This window comes from Pholcus phalangioides, unplaced genomic scaffold, assembly GCF_987345545.1.
Source record: "Pholcus phalangioides strain wild (caught in Gottingen) unplaced genomic scaffold, Ppha-v1.0 ptg000042l_1, whole genome shotgun sequence".
Taxonomy (NCBI): Eukaryota; Metazoa; Arthropoda; class Arachnida; order Araneae; family Pholcidae; genus Pholcus; species Pholcus phalangioides.
This window is the reverse complement of record NW_028301628.1, coordinates 29,730,077-29,750,781: the sequence shown is the minus strand read 5'-3', so window position 1 is coordinate 29,750,781 and position 20,705 is coordinate 29,730,077. Positions and strand designations below refer to the sequence as shown.

At 33.9% G+C, this 20,705-nt stretch overlaps 2 protein-coding genes across 3 annotated transcripts in view; one reads left to right on the top strand and one right to left on the bottom strand.

The window, feature by feature from the left end:
• Positions 1-2,487: 2,487 nt before the first annotated feature.
• Sod1 (Superoxide dismutase 1) lies at positions 2,488-6,659 on the bottom strand. The gene is made up of 5 exons (XM_089254676.1): positions 6,551-6,659; positions 4,316-4,412; positions 3,489-3,558; positions 3,212-3,329; positions 2,488-2,676 (listed from the first exon to the last, which is right to left on the bottom strand). The coding sequence occupies exons 1-5, from the start codon at positions 6,617-6,619 to the stop codon at positions 2,569-2,571; spliced, it is 462 nt and encodes a 153-aa protein (XP_089110802.1). The 5' UTR covers positions 6,620-6,659; the 3' UTR covers positions 2,488-2,568.
• A 1,269-nt stretch (positions 6,660-7,928) lies between these two features.
• Positions 7,929-20,705, top strand: part of LOC149064773 (serine/threonine-protein kinase PLK4-like) — a 31,099-nt gene continuing 18,322 nt past the window's right edge. Inside the window, exons 1-7 of one of the 2 annotated variants that reach the window (XM_089255082.1) lie at positions 7,929-8,294; positions 10,672-10,767; positions 12,089-12,184; positions 13,548-13,668; positions 15,995-16,107; positions 17,560-17,639; positions 17,975-18,207. In XM_089255082.1, coding sequence (XP_089111208.1) covers positions 8,259-8,294; positions 10,672-10,767; positions 12,089-12,184; positions 13,548-13,668; positions 15,995-16,107; positions 17,560-17,639; positions 17,975-18,207 — 775 coding nt within the window. In that variant the 5' untranslated portion in view covers positions 7,929-8,258. The remainder of the gene's footprint in view (positions 8,295-10,671; positions 10,768-12,088; positions 12,185-13,547; positions 13,669-15,994; positions 16,108-17,559; positions 17,640-17,974; positions 18,208-20,705) is intronic. The other variant, XM_089255083.1, reaches the window with a different exon arrangement.

The following is a 20,705-nucleotide window of genomic DNA, read 5'->3' as shown; positions in this document are numbered from 1 at the left end:
AATATTCTTTTCCTTTTAATACACAAATATGTGTTTATAAGGGCTGATCCTAAAAGAAGCGTCTCAGAAAGCAAATGAATACAGGATATTTACTATATAATTGTATGCAGAGTGGTCGCGTAACAATTTTTTGCAACAGATAGAGAGGATCACATATCTGCAAAGTTAATGAAATTCAAGATATGGATGTTTCAAAGTATGTGCTGGAGAATAAGAGAAACCAAAACCTAGGTCTCTCTTAGAGCAACAAGATTTTGAAAAATTCCAATGCATAAAAGTTGCTATGTGACTGACATGCATGTGAAAACAATTTTGAGACATGAATCACAGATTCTTTTAACAGAATTCAGTAACATGTGAAAATGTGGCAAGTTATTAATTTTGATGGCACAACTGGATAGTGAGTATATTATTAGGTCTTTCAAATAAATCTTCACAAGCTTGCATTGTTGTGAAGCCATTTACAAAAAAAATTCTGTGGTATTTGGTCAGAAGATATCACAAAAAAACACTTTGATCTAAAAGTGTCTTGCTAATTATAACCAATTAGAAACGAGATACGTGCAAAAATACGTGTGTACAGCTAAGCATGCTGATGTATATTTTCATTTGTGTGTATGCTTTATTTTCGATTTTTAAATGACAATGAAAATACTTGACTTCAAAATCACTGTTTTGAGATATATATATTCTGACCAAACACCACTGAATTATTGCTAACCTAGGAAGAAAAATATTTTTGTTAAATTTATATTTTGTTCCAACTAAATCCAATGGACAAGTTGATGGAAAAATCTTGAACAAATTGAAAGCATAGTTGTGATAGATTTTTAAAGACATCAAAAGTATTAAACATAAGCGTACAAGAGCCTTAATTAGGACTTTTTTTGACGGGAAACGCAAACACAATATTCAATTTTGTTCTTAGAATTTGCCTTATCCCTCTAGTTCCAAGCCTTGACTTAGATACATTAACTAGAAAATAATTTGACATCGTAAGAATAACTGCTTTATTGAAGCATTTATACATGTAGATAGTTCAACGCATAGACAAAATGTTTTTCACATGTTTATTCAATAAATTTTATATATTTCACACATATCTAATTTTTTTTCAAACATTCCCCCACAAAATCATTTTAATCTAAATTACTATTGCGTTTTACAGGATATGCGTTTTTTTTCTTCTAAAGCCCGAGGGAATATTTTCAAACATTTAAAAAAAATAACGGTTTCCTTTGTTACACTTGGTCTTGGAAAAATTGTATCCTATATTATCTTGTATTTAATTTACTGGTCTGAAATTCACCACCACAAAAATCGAACTCAAAATTGTCAGGAAAGATCCTTGCGTATTAAAAATAAATGTAGCATAGATGTTTGCATGCTTCTGTTTTATACCCGTTTCCCCTGGTCTTTAAGCATATGGTAATACTATGTAAATTAGATTATAAACAGAATAGCAATAACTACATTGTATTTGATTTCAAGCAAGATTCATGAGTTTCATTGGCCAAAAACAGATATTCCCATATTGAATATGATTAAAGTCTTGACTGAAATGTGACATCTGCCAAAAGGAATTCTTGTCTGTCCAAAAGAAATAATTTAATCTGCCATAGAATTTTTTAATTTAATTATAACCAATATTTTGCTTAAACAAAATTCCGCTCCGATTGACATTTTCATAAAACAAGCATTTCAAATTCAGTACACCCCCCAAAAGAATGGGAATTGAATTTCTGGGTAACTTACAGAAAAGTTACCCAGTCACATTTTAATAGTTTTTCAAGACTGAGATTTTCTAATTAGTCTATTCTTGTTCTCTATGTTAAAAAAAAAAAAAAAAATTATTTTACCTGGCAAATTTTCATTTAATAATTAAGAATTTATTTCAGCATCATTCAGAAAAGTTTAAATTTTACCAATTTTTTTAAAGAAATTAAACAAATATTTTTCTAAAGGTATTTTATTGACGTGAATCAATGACGTTATCAATGAAATAAGATTTTTTTTTTTTTGTATTTTACTTTTGAAATGAGCCACAAAATTCTTCGTGTTTCATAGTTTCTTTTGGACATTTCTCAGAGAATAATCTGTATATATGTAAATTTGACAATGTAAGTGTTCCAATGGATGTTAATGACTGATTTCTAAGAAACAGCACTTTACGAAATATTCTGCTTAAATAAGAACCAAAGCCAAATTCATTGCATTTCCAATATGCATTACAAAAAGATAGAAGTTAAATTTTTATTTTACTTGTCAGAAAAAATATAGAGCAAGATAAAAATCATGAACTGAAAACCTGCTTTTTCCCAATCAAGCAACGTCTATTCAATTGAGACGTCTCTTAAAAATGATATGCAAGGTAATTAAAATGATATATCTAAAGGATATTGAACTACCCTCACATGTCTACATACAATACATTCTAATAAAAAGCTCAGATAAATGGGGGGAAAGAACTAAAGAAAAACACATGCGTTAACATTTATTCAACTGACATTTATTTCTGTTTGAAACTGACAGTGAAGAGCTTACACCCACTATAAAACAACTATGTTCCTATTTTGTTACTCCAATAACACCACATGCTAATCTGCCTCCTGCATTTCCAGTTGTCTTGCTCAATTCATGCCCACCTCTTCCCAAATCATCGGGATCAGCATGGACCTGCAATGAAATTAAAATATTAAGACAGCTTAACAAATTAGAAAAAAAATCTAGGTGCTAGCTAAATGTTTTTAAGAGCAAAGTATTTTTTTCCAGAAAAATAGTTCAACAATGTTTCTTTTAACTTTTCTTTCAAATAGGGACTCCCTTCTATGTTGGGACACTAATAGATTCAATAATTTTCCTGTCCTTATACTGTAATTTAATTATCATATACTGAAGATTTTAGGTATATTTTTTTTAATCGCAATGGCAACCTGGCACCAGAGATTTGTCAGGTCCTGAATTAGAATGCACATTAGTAATATTAGAGATCAATTGTTAGGATTATCTAAATAAAGGTTCCTATTTTGTGTTACCTGTGAAAAAAAACTAGATTTCTGCGATAGATGTAAAATTACACCAATTTATATATTCAATAGTTATTTTTATTTTTTCCCGAGACATGGAGTGCTCTATGGTCAATGAAAATTAAAAAAAAAAAAACAAATGTAACTTTGAATATGTATTAATAATAATTTTAAAAAACGCTTACAACAACTGATCGCCCTATAATGGAATGTGGACCAGTCAATGATATAATCTTATCGGTAATGTTGACAGGAGCTACGCCATTACTACCAGCCGTTATGTTGCCAAGGTCACCAACATGTCTACAATAAAAAAAACAAAGTTTGGAGTTATTAGAATATTAGCGTCAATCTCTTAACAGAATAAAATAAAAACTCCATCAAAACTCCTAAAAGCACGCCAATGGTTGGAGCCTTAAGAACCAACCAGCACCAATTACCAATGTATTTAATTAGTGTTACCTGTTTTCATCTTCAGGTGCTCCATGTTCTTTGCCATATGGATTAAGATGTGCTCCAGCACTCACACAACCTTAAGAGAGAAAAAATAATAAGATGCATAAACTATCAAGTATAACATATATGCAAAAGATTGTTTTTATATCTATATAATATAGGTAAAGGACACCATGTCACGAAAAGGAAAATTTTACAAAAGTGCTGTTTATAGATTTTCTTTAATATGTCTTTCCATGGAGCTCACTTGTTTTATAGAGTAAATATGTTATATATTTAAATAGCACTTAGTGACATTATATATATACACATACATACACACATACATATACATATACATATATACACATACATATACATACATACATACATATACATACATACATATACATATATACACATACACACACACATATATATTATAACAAACGTACTGCAAATTAATAGTTATCTCAATATTGACAAAAATAGTGCTCTTTACCTCTGCCATACAGATAAACATGAAATGCCTAGTAACTTCTGCTTTATTTACATTATTCAGTAAAATTGTAAATTATTTTTCACTATTTTATTCTATATTTTTGATTGATGTCTTGTTTTGCAACATAAATACAGCCAAGACATCAACCGCATGATGGGTTCTTGTTAGAAGCACGACCAAAAAAATTTTACACGTTCATGCCATAATTCCTTAAATGATGTTCAGACCAGTCTATCAAAACTAGGTGTTAAGTATTCATATACTTTGGAATTTTTCAAAAAGGTATTTAAAGTTTAGTGATAAAAATCAGGATTTTTTTTACATAATTTTATCAATATATAAATATAATTACCATTAGTGTTATCTCCAAATTCATGAACATGGAAGCCATGCAACCCTTCATTCAAACCATTTAATTCACCAGTAATATGAACGGGTCCATCTGGAGACTAATTGAAATTAAGGTTGTCATTAAAAAAAAAATTTAAGAAACATTTGAACAAGTTACCAATAACACATTTATTAGTTATCGTTCATAAGAATATTCAGTGGATTATAATCCAGCATTTTTCTCAAATGGACTTCCTTCAAGTGCAAAAGAAGGAAAACCAGGCCAGTAATTTAAAGGGGGGGGGGTCCCCAGCCTTTGAAAATACACTAAAAATGACACATATATATACAAATATATATACATACATTAAGTACATGTTCTTTGCTCCCCCTGGAAAAAATTGAAATGACGCCCCTGAGGAAAACATTGGGTGTATATTTGCAGAATTCTGTATTAGTCCATTCACGTTTTAAGAATACTGTTAAAACAAGATTTTTCTCTGCTATATAACAAATACTTTTCCAATCTCTCAGATACATTTATATAAGAACAATGTATAAAAATCTACAATTCTTTCGTAATAAAATTTCGTCATAACGACGTGATTTCTCAGAGTTCATTATAAAGATTCGTCTGTATTTAAAAAGACTCTTCAATTACCTTTCAGTAATCTGACAACCCATGGACAATCACTTACCTGGCAAAACCCAATATGTGCTAGGTAAGTGATTGTCCTATTATACATATATATTAATGACATTTTCTCTGCCATTTGATATTTCTAAACAGCTTTTACAAAAATGAAATGGAAACCTTGATCATAGTGTCAGAATGCCACAGCATACCATTTGAGCTGGTAGCTTCCAGGAGATGGCTACCCTTGTTCATTAGGAATTACGAACAGGAGGGAACACATCAAAATCTAGGGTATTAATTATAATCAAAAATTTAAAATTTGATTTATTAACTTAATAATCCAATAATTTTAAATTAACATTAAACTTTGACTCAAAATTTTCTTGCAGCCTTGACTAATTCCCAGTAGCATCTGCATCGGGGGAGCTCTAGATGTACAGAGGGATCTTCAATTGACGAGATCATAATGTGGGGGGAAAATAACGTTAAATACAAGTTTCAAGATTGGGATTGCTGACACTTCATCTGTTAAGATTAGGCTTAGAACATTCATTTGCACCCCCCCCCCCCAAGACCCATGATACCATTAAGATCACCTTGCACAAAAGGTGTCATATCCGGGTATGCCCCCCCCAGTACAATTCTAAAAAAAAAAAACAACCACTCACATAAAACCATAAAGCGAATGCTTAACAAGTCTAAAAAATTTCAAGCGCCCTCAACGTATTTTAGAACTACTAATACAGGAAAGAATACAGCAGGACTACAACTAGAAACAAATTTGCTCTGTCACCTGGATAAGTTTCCATTTCAGCTCTCCTGTTCCCATAATTTTTAATGTGGGAAAAAAATTCTAGAGAGCCCTATTTCTCACAGGGCCCCAAAGTTTACCCAAGATATAAAAAGGTAGGTCAGTCCACATGCCCCCCCCCACCCTATGTATGCCTCTGCCTTGATCATATACAAAGTGAACCAAATGTTCTTTATTTTAAAAAAAAGAAGAAAAAAGAAACAGGACTGCCCTTTAGAGCCACAGGAGGCAGGGTCTCTTTCATAGTTCTAAGTTTGTGCGGGCACGTTATGCATGTATTAAGAGGCATGCAAGGGGAATTGTGGACCGTGCTTAACATACTAAAGAACAGGGCTAAATCTTGAATCCTGCAAACTGTGCATCCGCAGAAGGCGCCAACTGAAGAGAGTACATTTTTAGGGTATTTTTATTAGTATTATTATTTTAGTATTTTTCAACTGAAGGGGCGATTTTCACCAAATTATTTGGTTACACTTTAAAAAGTTACAGCCTGAATCGGCCCTGCTAAAGAAGGTATCTAATTTAGGGGCCCATGTAGGAAAGCCTTGGGTTCAAGGACACTCTGGAATTTCTATTCAATCTCATATTTTCCCAGGGCCCGGCCCCTAAAGGGGCGGCCCCGAGTTACAGAAATCACGAAACTGAATTACAATCCACAAAATAACCAGACAAATCGAATCGTGAATAAATCAAACTTGTTGCAAATGCAATTTCGCAACACGGAAGTTACAAACCTAGGAAAGAATCCGCACACATCAAATATATAATAAATGATGTAGTTGGGTAATTAATTCCATTAATAAACTTACACTCTGAGTGAAAAAAACGGTGCCCTTAACTTTTTCACCGACAAGTACACAAACAGCCTTCATTGCCATAGAATTTCAATCCGAACTCAATGAAGATAAGTTGGCAAGTGTCTTTCTTTCCTGATTGTCGCAATAACAGGAAGAAGGCGTCGTCTGAAGTACGTATTGTGAAACTTTGGAAATTGTAAAAAAAAAAAAAATGAATTACGGTTGTAATCTTCTTATCCCGGTGATCAAAACTGATAATAAGGATAAACTCGCAACAGACTACACTGGGGCGCGCGCACAGAAACAAACCTTGAACTGATCTACCGACTTCGTTGCCGGATCCTTTTGATATCCCGTACGATCCAGAGAGAACCATTGATTGCCCAGAATTCATGGAATGACGTCACAACATCATTTGCATTATGTTATTTATGTTCCGTCTTTTTAGCTTTTATAAAAAAAAAATATATGAAGTTCAAATTTATTTTTTCATTTTTCTGAAATTTCTAAGTGAAATCGTAGAAAAACTGGAAAGTTTTATCTCTTGTTTCTATCAATGATAATATTTCATCAAGTCCTTATTGACATCATCATCATCATCCTCCATCGCAGACTTCCAAGTTCATCTCAACCTAAAAGCCGGGTTTTCCTAGGAGCAGAACTTTCGCGCCGTGTGTAGCGTGAAAATGCTGATTGGTTAAAAACCTGAAATTTCAGGTTTTTTTTTACCAATGAGCGTTTTCACGCTGCGTGCGCTGTTGAAACCTGCTCCTAGGAATAGGTTTGTTGCGCAGCGTGAACCGAATTAGACTAATTCGCGCCGACAGAAACGTGTTATATAATCACGCTACACGTTTGTGTTTTCCTAGCGAGGCGCATCAGATCAGGGTGACTATATAAAGTGTATGGCTTTGGCATCAGCTACTCTGTCGTCTGCATGCTCCGGTTTGAAGGGAAGGAAAAGAAAACACACAGGAGTGAAGAGAATATCGGCAAAACCGCGCGGCGCACGACGCATTTGACTCCTTCAGAAGCAGTCGGCCAATTACGCTCGACGTAAAGCGCTGTCGTCAGGCGTATTGCTCTCTGTTGAAAAACAGTCAAGCCGGGTTTTCCTAGGAGCAGGTTTCCTGTCTGCGCAACGTGATTCGCCCAGCTAAGTCACAAGCAGAAAATGATACTTGTACAGTCACCTATTATTTAGTAAAAAAACGAAAAACTATTCATTAGTGTGATCTGTGAGCTATAGATGGCAGAAAATCTTTGATGAAACACTTCACTATTTTCTTGCCAACGAACATGGCATGCACTAGGATTTTTCGGAAAAATATGGTCAGCTCTGTGACACGGGTTATATGTTTACAGTTCAGTTGCAAGTTCGCGATGACTGTAACCGTGTGAAATTCAAGCGGATTTCTTGAAAAAAAATTTGTTTTAAAATACCTTTCAGATGTTTGTATTGTTTTTATTTTGACATTCCGCGAGTTATTTGAAACAGTGTTCTTTCATTACGTTCTGATCATCGTGTTTTAATTTGTTCCAGTGTTATAATATCCTTTTATTTGTCGAATTTTGAAAATGATTTTGACGATGCCCGTGATCAAGGGTATATTATTGCTGTACGTGAATCCCCAGATTGGTGTAAATATTGACAACGGGTTTAGACATTTGTGATTTTCCTTTGATTTTAATTGAATCAAACCAAAAGCTCGGCATAGAGATGGATCGAAGTTGGAGTAACGTGACTAGTATCGATGTAAGGCTCTTTTGATTTGTTTACTTTGTACTTTTAAATACCGATTTGACTTTTTGTATAGATCGTGACTAGTCAGTGCCGTCTTTACTCGTGGCATGTGCTGACCCGGGGGGGGGGGGGGGGGAGGAGAATGGTGGGAGCGGTCGTCCCTCCCAAGATCCAAATAACATGAGAGAAATTTTTTCCTGTCCCATAAAATACAGGATGATACAATGCATCTACACAGTGAGTCACATTGCCCTGAATCCGTTCACCTTCGGTCCTTTGCGGATGGAGATATCTGCCTCAGATTCTTTTGCAGCTGAAGATATCAACCTCGCTTCATTCGCGGCTGAAGATGCCTGCCAACGTTCCATTCGCATCTGAATATCTTTGCCTTCGCTTCATTCGCAGCTGAAGATTGCAGCATTTTAGTTGAATTAATTTGACTTTTTTTTTTGTATGCATCGCTGTATGTGACAAGTCAAAAAAACATTGACAGTAAACAAAAAAAAAATTATTCGATTTTCTAATAATCAAAGAATTCTGAATAGAAAAGTATTTAAACTTTTCACGTGTCTGCAAATCAGAAGGAGCCGAGGGAAGTCCACAAGCAATCGGTCCTTCTGACGACTAGTCTGGGATGAGTTCGTAGGGTCCTGTTGAAGGTGATGAGCGATAAGTGTGTCGGTAGGGTCAGGTCGCAGCAACGATTCCATTAAGTCTAGTTGGTGGAGATGTGTGCATAAGCTCCCATTAGTATTACTAGTCCATCTGATGAGGATGAACCGAGGGTGTTTGATAAGAATGGCAGATTAGTTCTACGTGACAGGTTGGCATGGTGAGTATCTGACAGTAATTCAGCATAGGAAACTTCTGGGGAAGACGATCATCATAGAACAAAAGTTCGGTCCAGTTTCCAGAGACCTTAGCAATTTCTTGGCAGCTCGCTTACACAGATGTAGAACTCAGAACACAGCAGTATTGCTCACACTCTCAGTGAGATCAGAAAAGCAAGAAGATACTAGGACTTTCATATACGAGTTGAAGCACCTCAAGCGCCACCTGTACCAATACTAAAAGGAATTTCCCTTGTTGCATTGGTACAGCAGTGAAGCCAAGACACATGTATGCTAATACAAGAATGATGATGTTTCTCCTCGTTTGGGAGACATACCTCTCGGAGATGTGTGATCTAGGATCAAAGATTGTCACAAGATTTCTGCCATCACTACATTTGAAGCTGAAGATATCTGCCATCACTACATTTGAAGCTGAAGATATCTGCCTCCATTTATTTTGCAGCTAACGATGCATGCTCACACTCCATTCACAGCTCAAGATGTCTGCCTCTGCTTCATTCCTCGATGAATATATCTTTCTCAGCTTCATTGGCAGCTGAAGATGCCTGCCTTGACTTCATTTATGGCTGAAAACACTCACCTTTGTTCAGGCACGGATCCAGGGAGGGGGGGGGGGGAAGAAAGGCGATACAAACTGTAACCCCTCCTAAGAGCTGAATGATATGGGAAAATGTATCTGTCCCATAAAATATGGGATGATCAAACAAACTTACACAATTCACCCCTCCTGACACATCGTCCTGGATCTACACCTGATGCATGTGATTTGATACAGCTTCCATTTCCTTTTTGAAAATAAGCTCCTTTCATAATACAATGAGGATTTCTATTGTTCAAACGACAGCCCTAGGTTTATATATATATTCCAGAAAATATTTATTTATATATCAGTGATCTATAAATAAATACTTCCTGGAATATAAATTAAAACCTGCGCACTTAAGTAATACAACGGTCAGGGCAAAAAAAAATCTGGTTCTTGTCAAAAACAGTTTTGGGTTAAATAAAAACTTGATTGCTGGATTAAAACTATAACTGTCAGTATGCAAAAAAACATTTATAAAAATAGAAATATGAAAATTACAACCGGAAAAAACAAATCTAAAATTGATATTCCAACAAGAAAAATGGAATGTAACGTACATTCAACCATTAGTACAGGGTGTCAACCGAGGGTTCGTTGCAGAACTATGCAAAACGGTCGGCTTTGGGGCAGTCGCACAAGTAGGTATTGCAAATGACTCTGATATTAGAAATATAAATGTTGGATTCAGAGGCTTATGCACAGGAGAAAGAAAGAACATGGGGGTGGGGCTCATTGGTGGGTTAATACTGATGGGTTAAGAGTGTTATTTTATTTTGAATGGAAAGTTACCTTTATTTAGTTACCTTTATTGTTGAGGAATATTGTTTGTATGGTTATTAAAAGTTATTCAACTGGTCCTGCTCGGATTTACTATATTAAGTTGGATTAATAATTTTTTTGCTGATTCATTAAAAAAAAAGTAAAATAAGTTCTTTTTTTTCATTAACAGGATTTTATTCCTGGCGATACATTGGGAAAAGGTGCCTTTGGTACTGTCACAAGAATGATTTGCAAGAAGAACAATATGGAAGTTGCTGTCAAAGTGGTGGGTATATGTTGTTTCTTCTTCTTTTTCAATAAAAATATGAGCAAATCCTCTCTTCTATTTGGTCAATTATACTGTGTCTTTATTAAAGTCTGATATTAAGAAATTTTCAAACAAATTTGTTTTGAATATAGTGAACCATTAACAAAAATTTTCATGCTTCCTCTACTGAAGGGAGTTTTTAAATCCCAGGAGGCAGGTTGATTGTAGAATTGGTGTGGAATTGCAAAACTTTCCGAAATCATGTCAGCACGCCAACCAACATGAAAATGAAAAGTGATCACACCGAAGCCTGAAAAAAAGAGGATATTTCGGATAATTTTCCTTCAAGAAAAGAAATGCTTGCTCCTTTAGAAATTTTGCTGGTGCCTAATTTTAATTTTGAATTGCTAAACCCTGCACCAATTGACTACATGATCAGTTTTTTCTTCAAGCTTTTATTACGATCAAAATTTGAGTTTCTAATCTCATGGTGTAATAGTGGATCGATCTACATTGCTCTGTATTGTCCTTGCATTGTATGGCATGTTGATTTTGTTTGTGAGTAAATTCACTTCATAAAAATGTGGACGACGTGAAAAATTATAGGACAAACATTCTTGATTCTAAGGTTTTATGAGGTTGCCCTTGCTGTTGTTATATCAAGCCACTTAGATGTAGAGTCTTGTCCTTTGACTTCCTGCAGATGTATGACTTTCTGTGTTCTTCTGTTCCAAAGCCAGACCACGGTTAGATGTTTGGCAGAATAGTGTGGACGTATACCAAACCAGGAAAAGTAAAAAATCATGCGAGTTCTCTGGCGAAAAATGATTAGTGTGGACTTACCTTGATATATTATACCAGGGAAAAAAAGGGCTGTGCAGTTTTTGTAAATTATATACAATTTTCAGTCTTATTTCTATGCAAAATTCACCACATAAATTTTGTTTCTAATATTTTGCAGGTTTTTTAATGCCTATTTCTTTCATGTTACTATTTTTATGTTATGAATCTTGAAAGCTGTCTGAGAAAATATTCTATTGTGTATCTAATAATGAAAATGATTAAATTTTTCACACATTTAATTACTTAGTATAATAATAATAATGCTCTAATTTATTAAATTAGAATTTAATTCCAGTTCTGAAACCACATGAACGGTTTCAGCTTGTAGCAAAATTTTTCATTTCTCCCTTCATGGGGGAGAAAAATTAGGAAATATATACTCTTAGTGTATTTGAAATAAGTCATAAGATTTTTTTTGATTGCATCTCTTGGTGCATAAAATCATCAAGATACATTTTTATAATTGCATTATTTTTAATTTCTTTTTCAAATCCAGATCAATAAGAGTGCTGCTCGAGCTAGTAGAATGCTGGAACGTGTAAGAATGGAAAGGGAAATCCATGGACGATTTAACCACCCATCTATAGTGAAGGTATATTATCACAGTATTGATGTTATATATTTTACAAAAAACAAGGCCACAACAGGCAAAATGCCCAACGAGGTGGCTGAGAAAAAGATGGCCATAGCAAATATGGATGTCATATTTCTAAAATGCAGCAACCCAATAAAAAATGCAATCACAATAAATGTGTTTAAAAATGTGATTTTGAATTACATTTTTTTTTAAATACAGTGAAACCTGTATGAAATGAAATATCAAAAGACTGAAATAATATTCTGTTTTAGACAGATTTCTGTTTTGTAAAGGTGCAAATCATTGAACAGATTATATTTTGATTCTGTTTCAAACAGGCTTCCATCTCATATAGTGTCCATCTTAGACAGATTTCACTGTATATTTGTTTGATTCTTTTGAAATAGAATTCACACTTTTTCCTACGTATTTCCGATGTGCTTCTGTGATTAAACAAATTACCTTTAGGCCTATATATTTCAAAAATTATTTCACAATGGATAATTATCCAAAATTTTCAGTTCTTTCTGCTGTTATTTCATTAGCTATGTTTTTTTTATTGAAAACTAGTTTTGATCAAAAACAAGTAGTATACATAAACATGAAGGGTTTTTCTACTAGAAAAAATTTCTGAAAGGTTTTTTCCCTTCTAGGTCTGGATTCAAATCCTGGTGAGTAACGGGAAAGCATAACCATTAGAATCTGGCATTAAACAAAAACTTAATCAGAGTCTGAGAACAACACACAATTTTCAGAAATTGTGTGTAGGCTACATGTCTATCAATATAGATAAAGGTCAACAACTTTTAGAAAAGTTAAAAAAAACTCTCTCTCACATACACACATGCAAGCATGTGCTGTGATAAGAATCATCATGTTCAATTTTTCAAGATAGCAAAGAGAAAAACTGGCATTTTTGAGAGGTTTTTTTTGATATTATAGTGAATGCTTTTTAGTTTTCAACTTGCTATAGACAATCACTTAGCTATTTGACAATTTACAAATTACTTATAACGGCAAGATTCTCACTATAAGCCGTACTCAATATAACAGACTTTTATTGTATATGGTTTTTGTGTTTTGCCCTACTGCTCATTGAAATTGGTGAGAATATTATGATTTGTGTATTTTTTATCACTTTGGCACATAGTTACCACTGGACATGAAGTGATAAAAATGTAAATTTTGCTCAACAGTGGATGGTGTTTAAACTGATATTTACTTTTCAAATTTTAATTTATATTGCAGAATTTGTATGATTATAATTTGATGCTTTCATTTTTGCTTATGTTTAGTTAATAAAGATCATTTCATATATTTCTGCCTTTTGATGAGAAAAAACATTTATGCCTCTCTTTCTTTTCTCAATATAATTTAGCTTTATAAATCTTTTGAAGATGAAAAAAATGTTTATCTCGTTATGGAATTGTGTGAAAATGGAGAACTTCAGAGTTATATGATGAACCGATGCGAAGGAAAGCCTTTTTCAGAATCTCAAGGTCAGCAAAAAATTAATAATTATTTCCTTTAATTTCCAACTATCATTTTTCTTTTGCAGTTTTCTTGTGTTATAATGTATTAATTTAAAATTTATTTGTTAATGCATTTTTTTAGTCTGTTTTCTTTAAGTTAGGTCCTTTTGAAAGGTTTACGCACACTTTATGTATAGCAAAAAATAAACTATATCACCACAATGGACACATTGGTAACAGTGCCAGAGGGTCTGAAGATAACTATTCCACTGTTTGGGCAACCTTTCTTTCACAGAATATCTATCACAAAATACTTGACCAGAGGGGAAATGAAACTAATGCCTTCTTCAATGGAACAAATGAGACTGGAATGAGATATACAATATCTGGGCTGAAAGATGGGTGAACCCAATGAAAAGGATGCAAGGTGTATTTTGTTGCATCTCCAGTGTGCGAGCATGCATTGTGAGGATATTATGCATAGCTTTCAACAGTTTTTCTGGCCCTCTAGTTATATGGTTTTCAGAGTTCATACAACCCTTTTTTTTGCCTTAATATTTAGAGCTAGTTGGTGACACCGACAGCACTCTCTATAGTCCATTCAATGAAATATTTCATTTGCTAAAGCATCTTCTTTGCAGAGGAGTTTAATCATGCCATGTTGTTGCTTATACACTTTTCTCAACTTAACATGTATCTCAATGTGACAACATTCTGAGCTGTTACTGCAAACCAAACCAGGCAGTGCTATCACTTCATCAAATATTTGTGTTGCTGTCACATCTTTTAATGTTTTATTTGAACAAGTTTAGAACTGTATAATTCCTGAGCTTCATCATGAGTTGAACTTTGATAACTTGAATTTCAGATGTGTCTGAGTTATTTCAATCTCATATGACTGGATCTATATTTTTGACTGGAATTTTTGGTAACCTGAAGTAATATCAACTGCTAAAAACATTTTGAAATATCTAAATTTGACTGCAGGCCTATGTTAAAAGATAAATATAGTCCACGTAGACTTTTTTCAGCATCAAAATAAATTGCTACATTAATGGTTGATTATAAAAGGATTAATATGAGAAGATATTTTGTCTCGTAAATTTTACAACTGTGGGTAACCTCATTTCATGTGTTTTAGGAAAACAAGTTCAAACACTAAACAAAGCATATATTTAGCATTATCTACTACTGGAACAAGGAATGTGCCTGTTTGAACTGGCATTATGGATTGTTTAGTTTTAGCAAGTCAGACTGCATGTCATATGTGCTTCATTTGTATTCACCTAAAAATCTCCAATTTTTGAGGTACCTCAGATTGTTATTTCCTGCTTATAATCCATAGATATTTTGTTAAGCATCTAAATTTCTTGGTGTGGACCATGAGCCACCAAGGCTTGGCAGATAAAAAAAAAATTAGGTACCAGCCAAATTTTTTAGGGGGGAGGGCCCAAACATTTTTTCCCTACTTTTCCGGGACTTGCTGACTTCTTTTTATGATAGTATTCATGCTGACTAAACATTTGTGTTGGTGCAGACTTCAATTTAATGATCATGCATAGAAAATTTTAGGGATCAATACTGATTTTTTAGTTGCATGTCGACCTGGTGCCTGATATTTGTCATATTCTGTAAGCTACTACTACTACTACTCAATCGTACATGCACCTCGTACACATTCCCCTTCAGAATTTCTAATGAATCGATATATACCGGAATATGTGTTCTGAGTAAATGTGTGGCCTTAATGTATCTATGTTGTAGAGCTGCGCTTGTTTCATGTTCATGCTGCCATCCGTCTTCAGTATTCTGAATTAAAGATGGAAATGCTTGAATTTACATGTTATGTCAGTATTGGGTTGGAGGTCTGCCTGCTCTCTGCGGAGAGACTTTTTTAAATGGGAGGCCGGCTCGCACTTGCACCTCGAACGCAGAAAACCAACTTCAGCCCTACCACCACTGTGACATCAACAAGGTTCAAATCTGGATCCTCAGGATGAGAGCCCAGCACTATTCCCACATGGCTGCACAGCGGCCCTGTGAGCCACTGCGTATTATCTGTAACTTTTTTTTTCTGAGAGGTTGGAATGAAAACAAATATTTTATAAAATAATTTAAAAAAAATTACTGATGTCGTATAGAGCGGAGTAGAAGAATTTCCATTAAAAAAATTATGACTAACAATCCTCTTCCATTCCTTATGATTTTGTACTCCATCTGCAGATTATAGGATTACATTTTTTTCTCATATTAGCAAAATTAGCATGTGGGGAATTTTGCATATGCAATGTACGCTGGAAATTATTGGAGTTGTAGTATTTATTCAGAGATTTATTTTGATTTTTTTTTGCAGCCAAGGTCATACTTCGACAGATTGTAGATGGCTTGATTTACTTGCATTCCCATAAAGTGATCCATCGTGATTTGAAGCTTGCCAACATTTTGCTGACAAAAAACATGAAAATCGTAACTAGTTTTTTTTAAGATTTACTTCCTTTATTTTTTAGACTGTGAGTTATAAAACTAGAGCAAAATGCAAATTTTTTAAAGATATTTTATCGTACAGTAGCAACTTGGTTTTTGAGTGCTTTGGCTTGCAAATAATCCAGGTTTTGAGCAAAAGATATTAAGTAAAAATACCCAAACTTTCATTGGATGTTAGATTTGCATGCATGAAATTATTTATAAAATTACAGTGTACAACAAATGCACACAAAAACTTTAGAAAATTAAACAAATTGAAGCTTGAAAATTATGTCGAGCTGTAATGTGAACATGTTTTAAGTAACATTACTTTTATTCTGCATAAAATACACTGTACGATATTGTGGTAGTTAATTTTTATATGGGTGTTAATAATTTTGAGCATAGTGAAGTCTATGTCCCATTTCGGGCCTGGTGTAAGTTTTTTTTTGTTGGTGTGATTTGATTTGAGAGTAGTAATGTAATGACAGGTGATTTAACCTACTGGTTGGCTATGATTTGCAACTTGTGCTAATTGACAATGTTTGGCAATATGGCACATTTTTGCAAAGGAAAAAAATCTTTACAATTTCACTTTTATGAATGAAAAATCTCTCCATTGATTTTCAAAAATTTTTTGTATTTATTTTTTTTCGATTTCGATTTCGAGCAAAAGCCTATCAAATTCTCATTCTCCAAAGTTGACAGCTATGCTTGGATTACATTATTTTCAGTGACCACTAACAAGTATAAAATGTTTTGCCATCAAAATTTAAAAACATTTTTTCGATCAAAAAAATCTTGTACTTGAGACTGAAAATTTTTATCTTAATTTGATGACCCATGGCACAAAATTAAATATGTCCATGAGAAATAAGGATTAATTAGAAAAAATTAAATATAAATGTAGTAGAACTTCCCTCTTATATCTGAAATATAGGGGAGCTAACCCATTTTGATAAGAAAAATTTAAAATATGAGCCTGAAGTTGTAAAAGGAACTAAAATAGGGGACTTCAAAGATGATAAAAGGCCAAAAATTGTACAAACAGTAAATTTGCTTGTTGTATTTATGAAGTTTATTAAAATTAATGTCCAAAGAAATCATTTGTAATATTTCTGACCTTTCTTAAACCTGCTGTACCCAAATGTAAAAAATTATTTTGGTTGGGATGTTCTATTGTGTATTATATTAAGTAGATGAATTTTGGATTGCATTGTTTTTTTCAAGCCATCTATAGAAATATTTTGTTTGTGTTATAAATATAATCATATTATATATATATATTGCAGTACATTTTTACTACATGAACTTAAATTACATTGTAAATCATTGGTAACTCAAATACCTAAATATTTATTGTCTAGCACACATTTAGCTATTTTCTTGTATTTAATTTGTATATTTTGGAATTACAAAAATTTTACTTAATTTATATTTTTTTTTTACTTTTAGAGAATAGCCGATTTTGGGCTGTCTTGTATGGCTGATGAAACTCACCAGACAATGTGTGGAACCCCAAACTATATGTCTCCGTAAGGATTCCAATTCTAAGATAAATTGAAATTTTAAGATTATTCTCAAAGTTATATTTGTAAATCTCTTTAATGTGTGTTTTTCATATAATAAACTTATTTGTAGGTTTATACACTGACAAAAATGGGAAACGATCATGTTGAATTGAATTCATTAATTTATGTGCAAGTAAATAAAACAAAGTTTTGACAAAAGACCTTTAAACAGTTTTCTTATATATATATATATATATATATATAATTGTTCAAACAAAGGTAGTTCGGCCATATTAAAATGGAGAGAAATTTAAAGTATTTATTTACATATTTATGCACTCAAAAATTTACTTTTTCAGTGAGGTTGTCACAAGGTCATCACAAGGTCCGGCAACTGATGTTTATAGTTTAGGTTGCGTCTTATATACATTACTTGTTGGTCGTCCACCATTTGATTCTCATGTTACTTCTGCTGTTATTACTCACCAGACTCTTTCTACTCCTAAAATACCTCCAAATTTATCAACTGATGCTAGGGACCTTATATTGGCTATGCTGCAGAAAGATACCAGAGAAAGGATTACCTTACAGCGTATGTTTTAAAATTTTTATTCAAGCATTTGCTATTTTTTGCAAAGATAAATGTCAAACTTTTTCAAATGAATGTGGAGGTCAACTCTAATTTTCAGAAAAATTCTAAAACTTAGAATCTAAAAGTGATGTTTAGTCATGCAAAATTGTGTATTCAAATTTTCTTCAAATATAAAGTACTGTGTCAATCACTGATGACTACTACTATTAAACCATACATGCACCTCTTCCATATTCTTCTGTGGAACTTCTTATGAATTAGTACATGTTGGAATGTGTGTATAATGAACCTGCCGTGTAGTTTGTTTTTGTGTAATGCTTTTCTTTGCTGTAATCATTGATGGCTGGTGATAAACTTTCCATTTAGGTCTTGCTAATATAAAATTAAAAAAACAAAACCAAATGAAGGAAAATATCAAGTATTTAATGAGCTCTTCCAGTTGTATATAAAAGTTTTTCAAGTTTCACATATTTTAATGTTTTACCATATAATTTAATTTAATAATTTACTAGGAAATGAGATGTGTTATTCATTTTATGCTGGTTGTGTTAAATAAGATGGTGCGAGAAAGACAAATTTATATATATATACACACAGGGTACCCCGGAACTCTATGTTCAAACTTTGAGGGGGAGATAGAGAACAGAACATCGTTAGGAATCATAATCACATAAGAAAATGTGGTTGAAAATGGATAGGTGGCACTGTACATGACCTATCAAGGTCGGCATGTGTGGGTTCCTCATTGTAGACGTCGACTGAGTGCGGTCACCATGAATCGTTTCGCGAAGGCTGAGTTGGTCGATATTCATTTCATGTATGGCCTAGCTGAAAGAAATGGACCTGCTGCTGTATGTTTGTATCTGGAAAGAGAGAGAGAAAGATTTTCAATGAGGTGCCTACCAAATCACCAAATGTTCACTTGTGCATCAGAACCTGTCTGAATGTGGATCCTTCACAGTACCAATGCAGGATACCAGGTGGCTGCGATCAATATAATTAATAATATTGAAAGAGGGTGTGTATGGATGCTGTGTAGACTGAAATCCCGGCTCCAGTATATGAGTGCTTGCTGCTGAACTACTATGTGACACATTCTTTGCACAGTGATGCCTTACATCCTTTTCATCTCCAAAGAGTCAAATTACTGCAGCCGGAAGATTATCCACAACAGGTCACATTTGTACAGAGTGGTTCCTTCAAGAAAGTGCGGATGACCTGCGGTTCCATCCTCCTCCTAACCCGAACATGGCACACAACTCTGTCTCAATGAAGAGATATGTGCAGATGGTCAAAGACCTGAACCATGCTGGTTCTGCAGTTCCCAAATTCTGTTTTGTTCAGTGATGAAGCATCCTTTTTACATGAAGGGGTGTTCAATACTCACAATGTGCACAAATGGGCTGTACACAATCCACACGGAACCAGGCCACGTGCCCCACAACACCACTTTGCTGTTAATGTTTGTGGGGGGGGGGGGACAGGTATCTCTTGTGGCTGACTTTTTAGTAGGCCCATACCTCTTACCACCGTGACTGAACGTTCACAAGTATCTCATCTTTCTTCAGGAGGTTCTCTCAAATTGCTTGACAATGTTCCACACATATTCATTAGTGAATATGGTTTCAACAAAATGAGGCTCCATCTCATCACACTGTTTCCGTACGTGACTCTGGACATACATTTTTAAGTAGATGGATTGAGCATGGTGGTCCCATTGCATTGCCCCCAGATCACCTAATTTATTTCCTCTTGATTTTTTTTTTGTGGGGTGTCTTGAAAGCCATTGTTTATGAAGTGCCAGTACATTCAGACATGGACTTGGTGGCACAAATCGCCATTGCTGATGCTACTATATGTGAAATGCCTGGTATCTTTGAAAATGTTCGGCAATCAAAGTGGCATAGATGTCATGCGTGCATCAATGCCAATGGGTAAAATTTTGAACACCTGTGATGCTTGTGATTAATTATTATTGTATTTTTTTATGTGATAAAATGCTTTACACTGCATCAATGCCAATGGGTAAAATTTTGAACACCTGTGATGCTTGTGATTAATTATTATTGTATTTTTTTATGTGATAAAATACTTTACACTGCTTTCTGTATCCTGTCCTTACACTGTGTTTTTATGTCTTTTTATATCACTTGAGGGGTGGCGTTTCTGACCATTTTTTCCTATGTGATTATGATTCCTAACTACCTCCTCTCCAAGTTCCGGGACACACTATATGTAGTGGAATCTCTGAATAATGGACATCCATGGGACCCTAAATTTTGTCCGCCAGTACAAAGTGTGTTGATATACATCCCCTGCTTTATGCTATTAATTGGTTCCGCAAAATAATCACGTAAAGTGAGTTCAATTTAACATGTGGGAAAGATAGGGGGAGGTCAGTTTTTTTCAGAAGGATTAAAAAAATTTAACTCAACAGCAAAGGAACTTTTTTTAATGAATTATTTATTCAAGCTTATGAATAAGCCGAGTGAATTTAA

What these genes read in the sequence shown, in the direction of transcription:
- Sod1 (XM_089254676.1), bottom strand. Translation starts at nt 6,619, where the DNA reads ATGGCAATGAAGGCTGTTTGTGTACTTGTCGGTGAAAAAGTTAAGGGC. An exon ending in GCACCTGAAGATGAAAACAG is followed by an intron (nt 3,330 to 3,488) that starts GTAACACTAATT and finishes TTTTTATTGTAG; the next exon opens with ACATGTTGGTGACCTTGGCA. An exon ending in TTATAGGGCGATCAGTTGTT is followed by an intron (nt 2,677 to 3,211) that starts GTAAGCGTTTTT and finishes ATTTCATTGCAG; the next exon opens with GTCCATGCTGATCCCGATGA.